Source organism: Ailuropoda melanoleuca, chromosome 6 (genome assembly GCF_002007445.2).
Source record: "Ailuropoda melanoleuca isolate Jingjing chromosome 6, ASM200744v2, whole genome shotgun sequence".
NCBI lineage: Eukaryota > Metazoa > Chordata > Mammalia > Carnivora > Ursidae > Ailuropoda > Ailuropoda melanoleuca.
The window spans coordinates 92,520,792-92,536,617 of record NC_048223.1 but is presented as its reverse complement, the minus strand read 5'-3'; the positions used below and the strand labels follow the sequence as shown (position 1 = coordinate 92,536,617).

Genomic DNA, 15,826 nt, shown 5'->3' with positions numbered 1-15,826 from the left:
CCAGCCCAGACCTGTCTGGCAGGGAGCAGACCGGGCCAAGTACACGCTTCCCCCCAAGTTGGCACTCGCAGTCTAGCTGCCTTTTGAAGTCATCCTGGAAAGCATTCCACAGTGCAGGCAGCCTTCCTGTTTGCTCACCGTTTTACCACTTCGGGATCTGAAAAGGGCTTCCCTGTGGTCTTCACCCAACTCCGGTTGGCACTTGATTGTTTCCCATACCCAAACATGGCCTGGAGGACCCAGGCGGTGCCAGGGGTACTCTCTGCTGGTGCAGACTGGCCTGGCTGCTCACCCCGACAGCTGTGAGAAGAGTGGGGTCTAGGTGGAAACAAGCTGACTGAAAAGAGAAATTGGCTTCATATGAGCGAATACCCGAGTAGTTTTAATGTTTGTGTTGTGTGTTGGGTACTTTCTGTGCATTATAGGGTGTTTGCAGGGTGTTAGTGGTTTTCAAGCATCATTTGCCTATTTATCCACCTTCTTGAAAATTCTTACTGTCTTTTAAAACTTTTTATTATGAAAAATGTTGAACTTACACAAAGTCAGCCGAGTAGTGGGCTTACCCAGCGAGGCCACAGTCCACATCCTCTTCCTTGTGGCAGCCACAGGTCTATCCACAGTCCCTTGGTGATTGGGTATTTAGGGAAAATTTACAGAAGCTGAAATGCACAACTCTTAGCTGTACATTGGCAGCAAATGTATGTGCATACGTGACCCACACTGCTATCAGGATATGGAAACTTTACATCCCCTAGAATGTTCCTTCCTGCCCTTCCTAGTCTTTTGCCTCCTCCACCCCTAACAGGTAGCCAGTCTGCTTTCTGTCACCTAATATTAGTCTGGAATCATGCCATGTGTATTATTTTTTGCCTGGCTTCTTCCACTTGCATGATGTCTGTGAGATCCTTCCAGGTTGTTGTATCAGTCGTTCATCCCTTTTATTGCTTCATAGGATTCCGTGGTGTGAAAATCACCCTTTGCTCATCTACTCATCCATTGAAGGGCATCTGGGCTGTTCCCAGTTCTTGGCTGTGTGAATAACCACGCCATTTGTGAACAAGTCATTTGATGGACATGTGTATTCCTCTCTTGGATAGATTCAGTACAATTTCTGGGTCAAATGGTAGGATTATGTTAAACTTTAAAGATTTGTTTCTCTTATAAAGCACCCTGGTTCAGGGGCGCTGGGGTGGTGCAGTTTCGTAAGCGGCCAACTCTTGGTTTTGGCTCAGGTCATGATCTTGTGGGTTCTGAGATCAAGCCCGGGTACAGGCTCCTCGCTCAGCAGTGAATGTGCCCGAAGATTCTCTCCCCTGTCCCTCCCACAACATGCATGCACTCATGCTCTCTCTCTCAAATAAATAAATAAATAAATAAATAAATCTTATGAATAAATAAATAAAGCGCCCTGGTTTATTTTTGGTGACTCTTGCCTTCCCTGCTTGTCTGGCATCATCGTGTACACTTGAGAACTTTGGATCCAGGTGATTTTCTGAGAAACTGAGTGAAATCCCAGCTCTGTGTGGTTCACATGCTTACCACACTTGGGTAATGGAGAACGATTTTGCAGTTGTTTTATACTGCCTCCTCTCTTTTCTTTTTCTGTTTTAAGGCATCCCATTTGCAGCTTGTGTTTAGCTACACAGATAGGTGTGCGTTGATGTTATTAGGACCACAGGTGAGAAAGTCCTACTAAGATCAGAATTTTATTATTTATTTCTGTATGAAAGTCTTTAATCCTGTGACTTATGGAGGGTGAGAACTCTTATAATTTCAGAACAGGGAACTTGCATGTAATTTTGCTTATAAACTATTACTTATGCTAGATTGGAATTTTAAGTTAGTAAATTTTGGGGTCCACAATGAAGTGTGAAATCAAAGCTTTTATCCACTTTCGTCGAAGTGTGAACTAGAGCTGCTAGAGAGTGCTGGTCTTCCTGGGAGGCCTGCTCAGGACATCATCGTTCCTCCCTCACACGCTTCCCTGCTTTCTGCAGCTCCGCTGGGACTCTACTTCTCCAGGGATGCTTACTGGGAGAAACTGTACGTGGACCAGCCGGCTGGCATGCCCCTGCTCTACGTCCATGCTCTGCGGGACGTCCCTGAGGAGGTGCCCAGTTTCCGCCTGGGCCAGCATCTCTACGGCATCGCCTACCGTGCAAGGCTGCATGAGAACGACTGGATCCGCATCGAGGAGGACACAGGCCTTCTCTACCTTAACCGGAGCCTGGATCACAGCGCCTGGGAGAAGCTCAGCATCCGCAGTAAGGGAGCCACCGTGCCCCACCCTGTCTCCCTCCCCCACACACACACAGCCTGTGTCACACCCGCACTGCGCTCAAGAGGGCAGTTCCTGTGCGATCCCTGCTGTGTGAGAGTGAAGAGTGAGGTGAGGTTGGCCCACCTCTGTATCCAGCCTGGCCAGGGCACCAGGATGAATTTGGGGGCTGCTGATGACCCTTGGGCCTTCTGAGTCTGTCGGGCTTTTGGAGAGCCCTTGGAAAGGATCGGGGCCTCTCTCCATGCTGCACTTACATGCCTTTTCCATTTGGGTGAACAAGATTTGGGGTAACAAGAGAGGGGTTAAGGGGGGCTGGAAACATCGAAAAGTTTTGATTTAGCAAATGATCTGGAACTTTCTGGAGAAGTGACAGTTCCACGGAAAGCTTCTCTTCCCATCAGGCCTGGTGCCAGGGAGGAAAGTGGTGTGGAAGGAAGACCTGGCCAGCCTCCTCAGAGCAGGGGTCAGAGCAAAGAGAAGGCCACATGTGACCCTGATACTGGGGAGAGGAGCAGCTTTCTGCCTTGTGGCACAAAATGGTGATTGCATACCCAATAGATCGCATACCCAATAGCTCGTGCACCTCCAAGCATCTCCTCCAAAGACGTGGCCTCACTGCATCCTCACACCAGGCCTGAGCCACCTCATGCAGGCGAGAGGCCCATGGCGTGCCTGTGAATGCAGAGTGGGTGGCACTGCCCAGCAGGGGCAGAATGACTGTGCCCTGTCTGCCAAGTAAAGCCAAGGTCACATGACAGAGCCCGCCACCAGGGCACCCCCAGTTCAGGAGGTGGCATCCAGATGGGTCTTGGTTCTGCTTGTACTTAGTTGCTGCCATCTCCGTCCCAATCCCCTGTGTCCAGGGGTAGAGGCCAGGGTGGAATTTGCTGAGGGTCCCCATTTCCTAGGAGGCCTGTTCTGCTCATGATTGCACCTGTTAAGTCCAGTCAGGAGAGAAACCACACAGTAACTGGAACAGGGCAGGTTCGTATAGAAAATGATTAACTACATCCAGGGATCGAAGCACCAATGGACAGGCTAGGAAGAAGCAAAGAGAACTCTGATGAATATGAGAAGAGCAAATGTGGGGGAGGAGCCAGTACCCCAGGGTGAGAGAGAGGGCCTAGGAAGAGTCTCCATCACTTGCAGAGATCCAGACCTTGTTGGAGAGAGAGCCGCCATGATGGAGTTTGCTGGAAATTCCCCCTTCACATGCTGGGGAAGTCGGTCCATGGGTGTGTCTCTGTGGAGGTGCTCTACGAGGACATCCCCTGGGGAGAGTGGGGGGCCCCTGCATGGGGCCAGCCTGGGCAGCTCTCCACCTGCTGTTAGACCTGGGACTCAGGGCACCCCTCTGATGGGGGGCAGTGATGTGCTAGAGGCTGGTGGGGAGAAATGGGGAGGGGGCAATAGACCCCAGTGCTCAGAGCACCTGAGGGAGTGGTATTTGAGCTGAGACCTGAATGACAAGAGAGGTAAGCCTCTGAGGCACCCCCAGGCAGAGGGAACAGAACCATGGGACCCTAAGGCAGAGACAGACTGGGGGTCTAGGGCAGTTCGGGGCAAGCAGAAGGTGGCCAGCCAGGGTCCAGAGCCCAATGGAGCCCTGTGGACAATGGAGAGGACTGAGCTTTACACCAGCCATGGAGCTCCTGCCCCTTCCCCATTCCATTCCCTACCACTGGCAGGTGTGGCTGCTGCCCCACCAGGCCTGACTTCTCTCTCTGCAGATGGCGGCTTCCCTGTACTCACCATCTACCTCCAGGTCTTCCTGTCGTCTGCGTCCCTGCGTGAGGGCGAGTGCCAGTGGCCAGGCTGTGCCCGTGTGTACTTCTCCTTCATCAACACCTCCTTCCCGGCTTGCAGTTCTCTCAAACCCCGGGAGCTCTGCTTTCCTGAGACAGGTGTCTCCTTCCGCATCAGAGAAAACAGGCCTCCTGGCACCTTCCACCAATTCCGGCTGCTGCCTGTGCAGTTTCTCTGCCCCAACATCAGTGTGTCCTACAGGCTCCTAGAAGGTGAGTGCTGGCTTCATAGGGCCCCCCTCGGTGTCTGCTGTGTGCCAGGCACAGCCCACCAGCCCTTGACATGAGCCATCTGGTTTATTCTTCACCGCCACACCATTCATTCATTCGTTTAATATTCTAGAAATGTTTCTTGTGTGCTTGTCATGAACCAGGTACTGTTCTAGGGGCTAAGGATGTGACCGTGAACTAACCATGGCAAAATCCTGCCTGCCGGGAGCCTCTGTTCCACTGGGGTGGCCTCTAGAACGTGCTAGTTGGGAGGTAAAGCTCCAAGGATGTGGAGTGATGGAGACTGCAGTCTTCTATCTCATGGCTGGGGAGGGGAGCACTGGAGCAAAGGTGGGAGGGCACCAGGCAAGCTGGGCTAGCACCTTTGAGATGGCTACGGCAGGACCCCTGGGTAGCTGGGGTGGGGAGAGCGGAGGCCCATGAAGACAGAGAAGTTCCTGAGGGTTTCCACTGGAGGGACTGGGGAGTCATGGAAGGCTTGTAGGGGATGGCATTGACAAGCCTTGACTTGAGAAGCCTTAACTTGATTATCCTGGCTGCAGTGCTAGGAATGATTCAGTATGGGGCAGCATAGGGTAGAAGCAGGGAAACAGGAGGCTACCTGAGAAATCCCTGAGCAGCAGGATGGAAACTGGAAGAAGGGTGGAAGCCACAGGGCAGCAAGGAGCAGGCAGCTTCCGGGCATGTTTTGAAGGAAGATCTAGCACGATTTCTTGATGAGTTGGCTGTGGGTGTTGAGGGAAGGAGGGCAGCCAGCGTGGTTCCAGGATTCTGCCCGAGCAGCTGCAAGGGCAGCCGACCTGGCCACAAGATGGCCCAGGGGAGGCCGGCCAAGGGGAGACCAAGGGGTGAATTCCAGTGGAGGTGAGAGAAGACACCCGAGCAGACCGATGACTCAAAAGCAAGGAACTGGGACACAGAAGGTAGACTGCCAGTGGAACCTGGATTCTCACCAGGTTTATCACACACACACGGTAATGACGTTAAAGAAAATGTCAATAAAGTAAGAAAAGGAGCCATCCACTCCCCCAGCATCCCTACCTTTGCCCTGCAGCAGGGATAGATGTCTTTGTGCAAGATTATCAGCCAGACATCAGGCTTAGCAGGCTGCCCTTCCTCATGAAGATCACGTAATTAAATTTCGTTAAGCATGTTTTTGTAACCATAAACAACAGAGAGAAACATTATATGATAAGCATTTCCCACATGTAATCCACGTGTAATACATGGCTGTGACGTGAGGGACTGAGGGACATTTGCTTCCCCGCCCGGGGGAGCTTATGTAACCCTCTGTGGTTGGCTGTGGGGGTGGTCATTGTTGACCTTCAAGCCCTCAGCATTTCCCCCTTCTCTAATTATTCCTGGAGGATGACTTTCAGGACAGGCATGAGTTGAAGAGTGCGCTATTGTGACTGGTCCTCCCCTCACCAGGTTGTGGGAAGAGGAGCAGACATGTTAATCTTCATCTAGCCCATCTTCTGGTGAGGAAGCAGAGGCACAGAGAGGTGGAGCAACCAGTCTGGGATCACACAGCCAGGAGGTGTAAAGCAGGGGTGCAAAGAAGGCAGCTGGAAATATTTGCGTGTTAACCTCAAATCACACACTGAATGTCCACCATGTTTGTTTTCGAATGGTGGAATAATGGCTTTATTTTTCACATTCTCTAAAATGAGCACATATTATTTCCACAATTTTTAAATTGCCTATTTTTCTCAAAAGCCAGCCAACGTTGGGAGCTGGATCTCTGGGCCTGCAGCCTGGTTGAGCTGGTGTTTCACCCCCAATCCCATCCCCCCCAGGGGAGGCAAGGTTGGGGAAGGGATGTGAGCAGTCATCAGGGTGAGAACCTGATCCAGGCCTTCTGGTCCCCCGACCTTCCCCATCAGCACGAGTGAAACTGGCCGGCCCAGGAAAGCTCATTAGCGCACGGTCATCACTGCAAACCAGGGCTTGGAGCTGTGTGCCCCCTCCCTCTCCAATCTGGAGCTGAGGAGGAGGAGCTCAGGCAGGGCCAGCGTGCTCCGCAACTCTGACGCACGGAGGCCACCCTCGCTGCAGCCACTCCTGCGGGCCCCTGAAAAAGACAGCTCACCCTGCTCCCTGGCCCGGGAGTCATGTTGGGGTTCCTGGTCTGCTTGGTGTGTAGGTGAGAATCTGCCCTTCCGTTGCGCCCCGGACAGCCTGGAGGTGAGCACACGCTGGGCCCTGGACCGCGAGCTGCGGGAGAAGTATGAGCTGGTGGCCGCGTGCACGGTGCGCGTCGGCGCGCGCAAGGAGGAGGTGGTGATGGTGCCCTTCCCTGTGACCGTGTACGATGAGGACGACTCGGCGCCCNAACCAGGGCTTGGAGCTGTGTGCCCCCTCCCTCTCCAATCTGGAGCTGAGGAGGAGGAGCTCAGGCAGGGCCTTCGTGCTCCGCAACTCTGACGCACGGAGGCCACCCTCGCTGCAGCCACTCCTGCGGGCCCCTGAAAAAGACAGCTCACCCTGCTCCCTGGCCCGGGAGTCATGTTGGGGTTCCTGGTCTGCTTGGTGTGTAGGTGAGAATCTGCCCTTCCGTTGCGCCCCGGACAGCCTGGAGGTGAGCACACGCTGGGCCCTGGACCGCGAGCTGCGGGAGAAGTATGAGCTGGTGGCCGCGTGCACGGTGCGCGTCGGCGCGCGCAAGGAGGAGGTGGTGATGGTGCCCTTCCCTGTGACCGTGTACGATGAGGACGACTCGGCGCCCACCTTCCTCGGGGGCTTCGACACCGCCAGCGCTGTGGTGGAGTTCAAGAGGAAGGAGGTGCCTGTCTGCCATCCCTGCGCTTGTCTCTTGTCTGTCGTCCATCTGTTGGGTGTCTGCCACTCCGTCCACCATTTATTCCTTGGTCTGTTCACCTTTCCATCTAGCCATCCAGCCATGTGGCTGAACATCCCTCCACCTATTTGTCAGTTGTCCGTCCAGCTGTCGGGGCTTTCTGCCTTTCTTGAGGGTAGCTGAGGAGGAAAGGGGAGGTCTGCCCAGCTGGCCCCTGATGAGTGTCCAGGGACCCTGGATGCCTAGCACGTGTCTGACCAGTCTGGCAAGGCCAAGGGCGCGCATCGGGTACGGGGGCGCACCTGTGCCGCTGCGCATGGGTACAGTGGTGCTGTCCTGGGGAGGGAGGAGAGGATGGCTGCCAAAAGGGCTCTCCCTTCCACCGCCGTCAGCGCTCACTGGAGGGTCAGAGAGACTCATGGAGGGTAGCCCAGCGGTGCAGAAAGACCAGCCGGTGGCTCTGGCTGTTATCTCCCAGCACGGTCCCGCCCACCTCGGCCCGCCCTGCTCTGGTCCGCGCAGGTGGAGCGTGACTGCCACCTGCTGGGCCTGGAGCTGTCCTGCAGCCGGCCGGCCAAGGGCGCAATGGGAGATGTGTGGTTTTACCCGGGTCTCTGGGCACCCCAGGTGCTGATTTGGTGGATGGGCGGACGGGAGGAAAGCACATCTCATTGGTAAAGATCACATAAGCTTGAAAGGGCTGCTTTGGGTGACAACAAGGAGTCTGGANGCACCCCAGGTGCTGATTTGGTGGATGGGCGGACGGGAGGAAAGCACATCTCATTGGTAAAGATCACATAAGTTGAAAGGGCTGCTTTGGGTGACAACAAGGAGTCTGGTTAGCAGCGAAAGCAAAGATGCCCTGTGACTGCTCAGAACTTTCCTTGTTATCCCCTCCAGCCTCGTATATGGAAGGTGTTTGGAGGAGAACATTCTGGTGTATACCTGGGCTTGGATCTGGCTCTGCCATCTATTGCTATGTGACAGTGAGCTAACTCCACCCTTTGTGGCCCAGCTTGCTGTTCTCTGGGACCTGGTGAAGCCTGTCAGCAGAGCACCTGGGCATCTGCTTTAATCCATTCTTACGGGAAGTCTGTAGATGCCTATCATACCTGTTGCGCAGGTGAGGCACAGTGGCCCAGGGAGGATAACTGGGCCAGACGGGCAAGGGACCCCACAGGAACTCTAATGCAGGTCAGTCTGTCCTTAGAGCTGCCTCTGACTGCACACACTTGGTCCACCTGTGGGGCATGTGCCCTCCTGAAGTCAGGCTGCAGGGTCTCCAAGGCGTCCCTCTCACCGGCTCTGACTGGCACGCCCTGTTTTCTGCAGGGCACCGTGGTGGCCACAATACGTGTCTTCGACGCAGATGTGGTGCCAGCATCTGGGGAGCTCCTGAGGAGATACACAAGCACACTACTCCCTGGGGAGGCCTGGGCCCTCCAGACATTCCGCATCGAGCACTCACCCAACGAGACCTTGGTCCAGGCCAATGGCAGCTTTGTGCGGGCAACTGTGCATGACTACAGTAAGAGGGGCCAGGCACGGCCTGGCTGGGCCCCCTGGGGAACCGGCAGCCCATTCTTCTTGCAGCACCCTACACACACAGACTCGTGTCCTGGCGCTCCGAGCCCCAGGCTGCAAATCCTTCCACTCCACCCAGCCCTTCCTTGTCTCTACTGGGCTCACCTTGGCCACCTTGGTGGGTTTTTACAGGCTTTCTTCTCTCCCTGAACTGCCTCCTCGCAGACCTTGGTAGGGCCCTTCCACACTTCTCCGTACGGACCGTGCCAGGGCTCACTGCCCACTACAAGCATATACATCATTGCCTGAGGCCTCCCTCTGGCCTCTGCTTTGCAACCCCCAAGGTGCCTGAGTGCCTGGGGATTATTTCTCCCTTGTCCCCACAGCTGTCTACTAACAGGGATTAGTATATAACAGCAGCTCTGTATGTTGGAGCCAGAGAATCCCGCAATGATTATCCTGTCTGGCTCCTGGAATGTCCTGCAGGACTAAGCTCCAGGGACCTACTGTGCTCACCTGCAGGGCGGGGCATCTTCATCAGCTGCCTCGTCTCCCCCACCTTCCCTCCCAGGTTTTCTGGGGTCACCTGCCAAATACCCAACTTGCACTTGAATCCTTGATTTGCAATCTGCTTCTGAGGGATCCCAGAATCGCTGGTACTGTTACCCCTTTCTGCCCGGACTGATCCTGTCCTGGGCTGATCCTCCCCACCCCTACTGAGCCTTTGAAGGTCTCCTGCCCTGTATAAGGGAAAATGTCATCCCTGCCCAGGCCCACTCACTTATACACCATGTGTACCAAAACCTCCCCACCCATATCCTTCTGTCTCTGCACAACTAGAACCATAGCCGCAGCATGCAGCAGGCGCGGAAGTGTGCAGGCTCCGCGTGCTGGGGGCCTATGAAGTCCAGGGCTCCACTAGAGGCTGCGGCTGCTGGGAAGAGGTCTCTGGGGGAATGGAGGCCAGTATGATCTTCCCAGGGCCTCAGTGGTGGTAGATCTTTATCTCGTGTATGTGCTCACCCCACACATACATGCTACACACACACACACTCTTTATATGCATACCACATACACACATGTATACCCTATACACAACTCACACACACGNGGCCTCAGTGGTGGTAGATCTTTATCTCGTGTATGTGCTCACCCCACACATACATGCTACACACACACACACACTCTTTATATGCATACCACATACACACATGTATACCCTATACACAACTCACACACACGTACCCCACCACACACACACACCCCACCACACACATACCCCACCACACACACACACATCCCCCTCACCACAGACACTCGCACACCCACACACACCCCACCATACACATATACCCATACCACCACACACGTACACACGCACACACACCCCACCGCACACATACCCCACCACACACACGCACCCCACCACACACATACACACATCCCACCACACACACACACACTCCACCACACACACACACATACCACCATACATACAAGTGACCTCCCACCTGAGAAGGCTTCTCTCGGCGTCCAGCTCAGCACAATGGACATTTAAACAGTGGTTCTAACTTAGCACCATCTGCCAAGTCTGTGATCCACACAGCACAAGTGTGAAAATCTGTGTTTGCACACGTGTGTATGCGCCTGGTGTGTGGCTGGGAGGAGGCGTGCAGCGGCGTGGGGCAGCGGTCCCAGGCCTCAGCAATGAGGCAGTCATCACTGTGCCCCCACCCACAGGGCTGGTTCTCAACCGGAGCCTCCCCATCTCAGAGAGCCGCTCCCTGCAGCTGGCCGTGCTGGTCAATGACTCGGACTTCCAGGGCCCCGGGGAGGGCGTCCTGCTCCTCCACTTCAACGTGACCGTGCTGCCTGTCAGCCTGCACTTACCCAGCGCCTACTCCTTCACTGTGAGCAGGCGGGCCCGCCGCTTTGCCCAGGTGAGCGCACAGCCCGATGCCTGCCGGGGGGGGTGGGGGCACAGAGGGCCAGAGGACCCCCAGGGTGGGGTACTCTGTTTAACAGATTACAAGCAGGGCTGAGGATGAGAGACATTCCTTCTGGCCTAACATGTACACGGAGTGGCCCGGGAAAGCCTCAGGCACAGGGCCAGGGAAGCTGGGGCCATGGCGAAGTTGGCAGAGTCATGGGCAGGGTTGGTGGGCACCATGGGCCTCTTTTTTACCCTCTCCCTTCTTGGTATCTTTAAAGTGTGTTTCATCCTAATGTAAGAGCAATGCCAGCTAAAGCTACATATGGTGACTTAGAAAGATGTTCCTGGTGGGTTTGTAAAAATGGTTTTGTAAAAATACTGGCCTCACGTGGCTCCTTATGTTCAAAAGCAAATTTTCATTGATGAAATTTACAAGTTTGTAAATTCAGTCAGAAGTTAACAGTGGCGCCCTCTGCGGGGAAAGGTGGGGAACGCTTCCCCTTAGCCTCTGCAAGTGCGTTTACTAGAGCTTATCTTGCGTGCATTTGTCATTGGAAAATAACAATTAGTTAAAGTAGTATAAGATGAGGGACAGAGAGGACTGATTTCTTCTCGCCATATCAANCTTCTTGCCATATCACCTAGTACTTAGCATTTTGGTAGTTTTTTCTAGAAAGTTTCTCTTAAGGACTTTTGTAATTTTACTTGCAGTTGCAGCATGCAAAGGGCCTCATGTACTGCTCTTTCCTAGCAGCTTCAGATCCATCCTCTTCAGAAGGTCATGCTTAGGGGCATCTCCACTTGTCCCAGTTTCTATGGTTGGTTCCTATGCCCCCTCCACTCCTGACAGCCACCCAGGTCCCGCACACAAAGGACCCCTCCTTTGGACATATCCAAGCTCCCTGACCTGCCTCAAAAGGCCTTTCATGGAGGCGGAGGTCAAGGATGGTGGGAGGCGACAAGGCAGAGGGGCCTGAACGGTGTCTGAGGGCGTACTGAATGGAAGCAGGCCCTGCAGGACGTGACATCTGTACCCCAACACACTCAAAATATTACAGGGACTTGAGTCCCAATCCAGCCTCAAACTCGCTGTGATCTTTCACCCCCACCCCCCAGTCTTTATGATTGTAAATTGAGGATAGTGACCTTGGGCAGTTTCGAGGCCCCCTATGGGAGAGTGGAAGTGAGCACACTTTATACGGGATGCACTGGGGCACCCGGGAGGGGGTTTGGTTGTGGTGTCAGGCCTGGGTATGGAGCAGCCTGGCTCTGCCCTGGGCCTGAACAAGCTGAGCAAGTACCTGCCCAGTGGCTGCAGGTGGGGCCTCACCTGCCCCACCCCTGCCCTCTGCCACCCAACTTGACTAGTCAGAGCTTTTGGTTTTAAGCCACTGAAATTCTCGTTCTAACTCAAGTAGCCAAAGGATAAAAAGGAGAGTTCCGGCTGCCCAGCTCTGGGGCCCAGCAGTGGCACTGCCAGCCTAGCATCCCCAGGAGAAGATCCTGTCTTTTCCAGGGCTTCTAGCCAGAGTCCCAGGAAGACCCCCTGGGGCTCAGGTAGGGCAGGCAGCGAAGCTGCGTGAATCATGTGGCCCTGGTGCGGTGCTCTGACGGCCCAGGCAGGTGGCCTGGGCAGGGGCTGGAGCACCCCAGCCACATGCAATGAGGATGGCAATTGGTGGTCCCCAAAACAAAACTGGCCTGGCCAGAAGTGAGGGAGGTGAGAAGGAGGGACCAAATCAGCCTTCGTGCCTAAACAAGTGAGTAAGTGAAGAATGAGCTGGGAACACAGGCACCTCTCAAGGCAGTCACTAAACCAAACCTTAGTGCCCTGTGTTCTTTCACCTCTGGCTCCCAGGAGCAGGGGTGGGCGGTGGTGTGATGGCCAGGGCAGGGGCAGGCAGGTGGATGGGGACTTGAGGGGAGTGGGGCTGTCATCCCTGGACCCAGTAGGGGACTGATCCAGGACTCGGGCCGCCCAGAAGCCCCTCCAGCCACCATCACAGGCCGGTGCAACAGCTGGCTGAGGCATTGCCTGTGCCCCATGCCTAGATTGGGAAAGTCTGTGTGGACAACTGCCAGGAGTTCAGCGGCATCCACGTGCAGTACAAGCTGCAGCTCTCCAGCACCAACTGCAGTGTCCTGGGGGTGGTCACCTCAGCCGAGGACACCACGGGGACCCTGTTCGTGAATGACACGGAAGCCCTGCAGCGGCTCGATTGTTCTCAACTCCAGTACACGGTGGTGGCTGCCGACCGGCCAACCCGCAGGCAGACCCAGGCCCCGCTGGTCGTCACCGTGGAGGGGACGTGTGAGTGCCAGGGCCCCCGTGGAGGGTCGGGACAGGCAGGGTGTGGCAGAGCCCTGGGCTTCCCCCACATGGGAGGGGCCCGGGCCTGCTCCCCTTCACCTAATGGCAGCGTCCCTGAGCCTGAGTCTCTTTCCCTATCGGATGAGAATCACAGTGCCCCCTGCATAGCCAGGCTGGGAGGGTGACAAGGAGAAAGTATAAAGCAACGTAGGCCAGAGTCACCTCATAGTAAATGGCCGCCACTCCCCATCCCCATTGCCGATGCATTCTGTACATGCACTTGCTTTAGGGCTGCCAGAGAAAATACGAGACCCTGGTTAAATTTAAACTTCAGGTAAGCAACAAGCATTTTTTGGTGTTAGTATGTCCCTTTGCAGAGTCTCTTAGAAGACAAACTTCCAGGTATGTCCATGCAGTGTTAGGGACACAGTTACACAAAGCAAGTAGTCACTGTTTATCTGAAATTCAGGTTTAACTAGGCGTGTGTGTTTTGGCCGAGTCTAGCCACTAGCCTCCTCACATCCTCCCTCCATACGTACCCCAGCCCAGTAGCTGCCTCCCCTTGCCGTGACTGTGGTGACAGCCCTCTCCTCCGTGGGCCCCATCACTGCTCTGTGCCCTGGTGCTAAGGCACCCCCACCCCTCTGGGCTCACCCATGAAAGGAGCCCAGCCAGTACTTTCCTCTGCCCCAGAGGCTAGCTGGACACTGGGTCCAGGCCACCCCCTGTGACCAGCTTTCTGCCCCCCGCAGATGTGGCTGAGGAGCCAGGCTGCCCCCTGTCCTGTGCAGTCAGCAAGAGGCGGCCTGAGTGTGAGGAGTGCGGCGGCCTGGGCTCTCTGACGGGCAGGTGCGAGTGGAGACAGGGAGATGGCAAAGGTAGGCCCCACGCAGAACCAAGGGCCTCTGGNAGGTGCGAGTGGAGACAGGGAGATGGCAAAGGTAGGCCCCACGCAGAACCAGGTGGTCGAGAGGGGTAATGGTGGCTGAGTGGAAACGGGGTCCGTGTGGGCCCTGCCGGCCACTGTGATGGCCCTCCTCTCTCCACACCTGTTGTCCAGAGCCTTGTCCCCATTTGTAGTTCCTGATGTCGGGAGAGGGTGAGCATGGGTGCAGAGTAGGGGCAGCACAAGGACATTGAGGCTCTTCATCACTGTGGGACCACAGGTCCCTTTGGGTTTGGGAAGGTCTGGGCCAAAGTTGAGATGTGCAGGGGACAGAGAGGCTCTACCTGGGAGGTCCCAGGCCAGGGCATGTGGCCCCAGACAGTAGGGCTGGGGCGTAGACAGCAGCCAAGTCCAAGCTGTGCCCTCCACCACAAGGATCCCACTCATAGATTCTCCACTCGGGCCTCAGTTTGCTCCTCGGGAGGGGGCAGGGTTGGCCGGGAAGGCCCTGGGGTGCCGCCCTTCTGGCTCTGACAGTCTAACCAGGGCGGGTACTCCCATGTGGTGGTGACCGGCCCGCTGTGTGTTATAGGGATCACGAGGAACTTCTCCACCTGCTCCCCCAGCATCAAGACCTGCCCCGATGGCCACTGTGATGCTGTGGAGAGCAGAAATGTCAACATCTGCCCCCAGGACTGCCTCCGTAAGCAACCACNGTTTAATATTCTAGAAATGTTTCTTGTGTGCTTGTCATGAACCAGGTACTGTTCTAGGGGCTAAGGATGTGACCGTGAACTAACCATGGCAAAATCCTGCCTGCCGGGAGCCTCTGTTCCACTGGGGTGGCCTCTAGAACGTGCTAGTTGGGAGGTAAAGCTCCAAGGATGTGGAGTGATGGAGACTGCAGTCTTCTATCTCATGGCTGGGGAGGGGAGCACTGGAGCAAAGGTGGGAGGGCACCAGGCAAGCTGGGCTAGCACCTTTGAGATGGCTACGGCAGGACCCCTGGGTAGCTGGGGTGGGGAGAGCGGAGGCCCATGAAGACAGAGAAGTTCCTGAGGGTTTCCACTGGAGGGACTGGGGAGTCATGGAAGGCTTGTAGGGGATGGCATTGACAAGCCTTGACTTGAGAAGCCTTAACTTGATTATCCTGGCTGCAGTGCTAGGAATGATTCAGTATGGGGCAGCATAGGGTAGAAGCAGGGAAACAGGAGGCTACCTGAGAAATCCCTGAGCAGCAGGATGGAAACTGGAAGAAGGGTGGAAGCCACAGGGCAGCAAGGAGCAGGCAGCTTCCGGGCATGTTTTGAAGGAAGATCTAGCACGATTTCTTGATGAGTTGGCTGTGGGTGTTGAGGGAAGGAGGGCAGCCAGCGTGGTTCCAGGATTCTGCCCGAGCAGCTGCAAGGGCAGCCGACCTGGCCACAAGATGGCCCAGGGGAGGCCGGCCAAGGGGAGACCAAGGGGTGAATTCCAGTGGAGGTGAGAGAAGACACCCGAGCAGACCGATGACTCAAAAGCAAGGAACTGGGACACAGAAGGTAGACTGCCAGTAGAACCTGGATTCTCACCAGGTTTATCACACACACACGGTAATGACGTTAAAGAAAATGTCAATAAAGTAAGAAAAGGAGCCATCCACTCCCCCAGCATCCCTACCTTTGCCCTGCAGCAGGGATAGATGTCTTTGTGCAAGATTATCAGCCAGACATCAGGCTTAGCAGGCTGCCCTTCCTCGTGAAGATCACGTAATTAAATTTCGTTAAGCATGTTTTTGTAACCATAAACAACAGAGAGAAACATTATATGATAAGCATTTCCCACATGTAATCCACGTGTAATACATGGCTGTGACGTGAGGGACTGAGGGACATTTGCTTCCCCGCCCGGGGGAGCTTATGTAACCCTCTGTGGTTGGCTGTGGGGGTGGTCATTGTTGACCTTCAAGCCCTCAGCATTTCCCCCTTCTCTAATTATTCCTGGAGGATGACTTTCAGGACAGGCATGAGTTGAAGAGTGTGCTATTGTGACTGGTCCTCCCCTCACCAGGTTGTG

The 15,826-nt window shown here is 55.1% G+C and overlaps 1 protein-coding gene across 1 annotated transcript in view; it reads left to right on the top strand.

Moving 5' to 3' along the window:
• LOC117802811 (proto-oncogene tyrosine-protein kinase receptor Ret-like) overlaps positions 1 to 15,523 on the top strand; it is a 36,472-nt gene extending 20,949 nt beyond the window's left edge. The window contains exons 2-11 of the mRNA XM_034663605.1: positions 1,904 to 2,264; positions 4,012 to 4,299; positions 6,464 to 6,669; positions 6,770 to 7,102; positions 8,450 to 8,645; positions 10,382 to 10,581; positions 12,627 to 12,885; positions 13,638 to 13,763; positions 14,364 to 14,474; positions 15,444 to 15,523. Coding sequence (XP_034519496.1) covers positions 1,904 to 2,264; positions 4,012 to 4,299; positions 6,464 to 6,669; positions 6,770 to 7,102; positions 8,450 to 8,645; positions 10,382 to 10,581; positions 12,627 to 12,885; positions 13,638 to 13,763; positions 14,364 to 14,474; positions 15,444 to 15,523 — 2,160 coding nt within the window. The remainder of the gene's footprint in view (positions 1 to 1,903; positions 2,265 to 4,011; positions 4,300 to 6,463; positions 6,670 to 6,769; positions 7,103 to 8,449; positions 8,646 to 10,381; positions 10,582 to 12,626; positions 12,886 to 13,637; positions 13,764 to 14,363; positions 14,475 to 15,443) is intronic.
• The last annotated feature ends 303 nt before the right edge of the window (positions 15,524 to 15,826 follow it).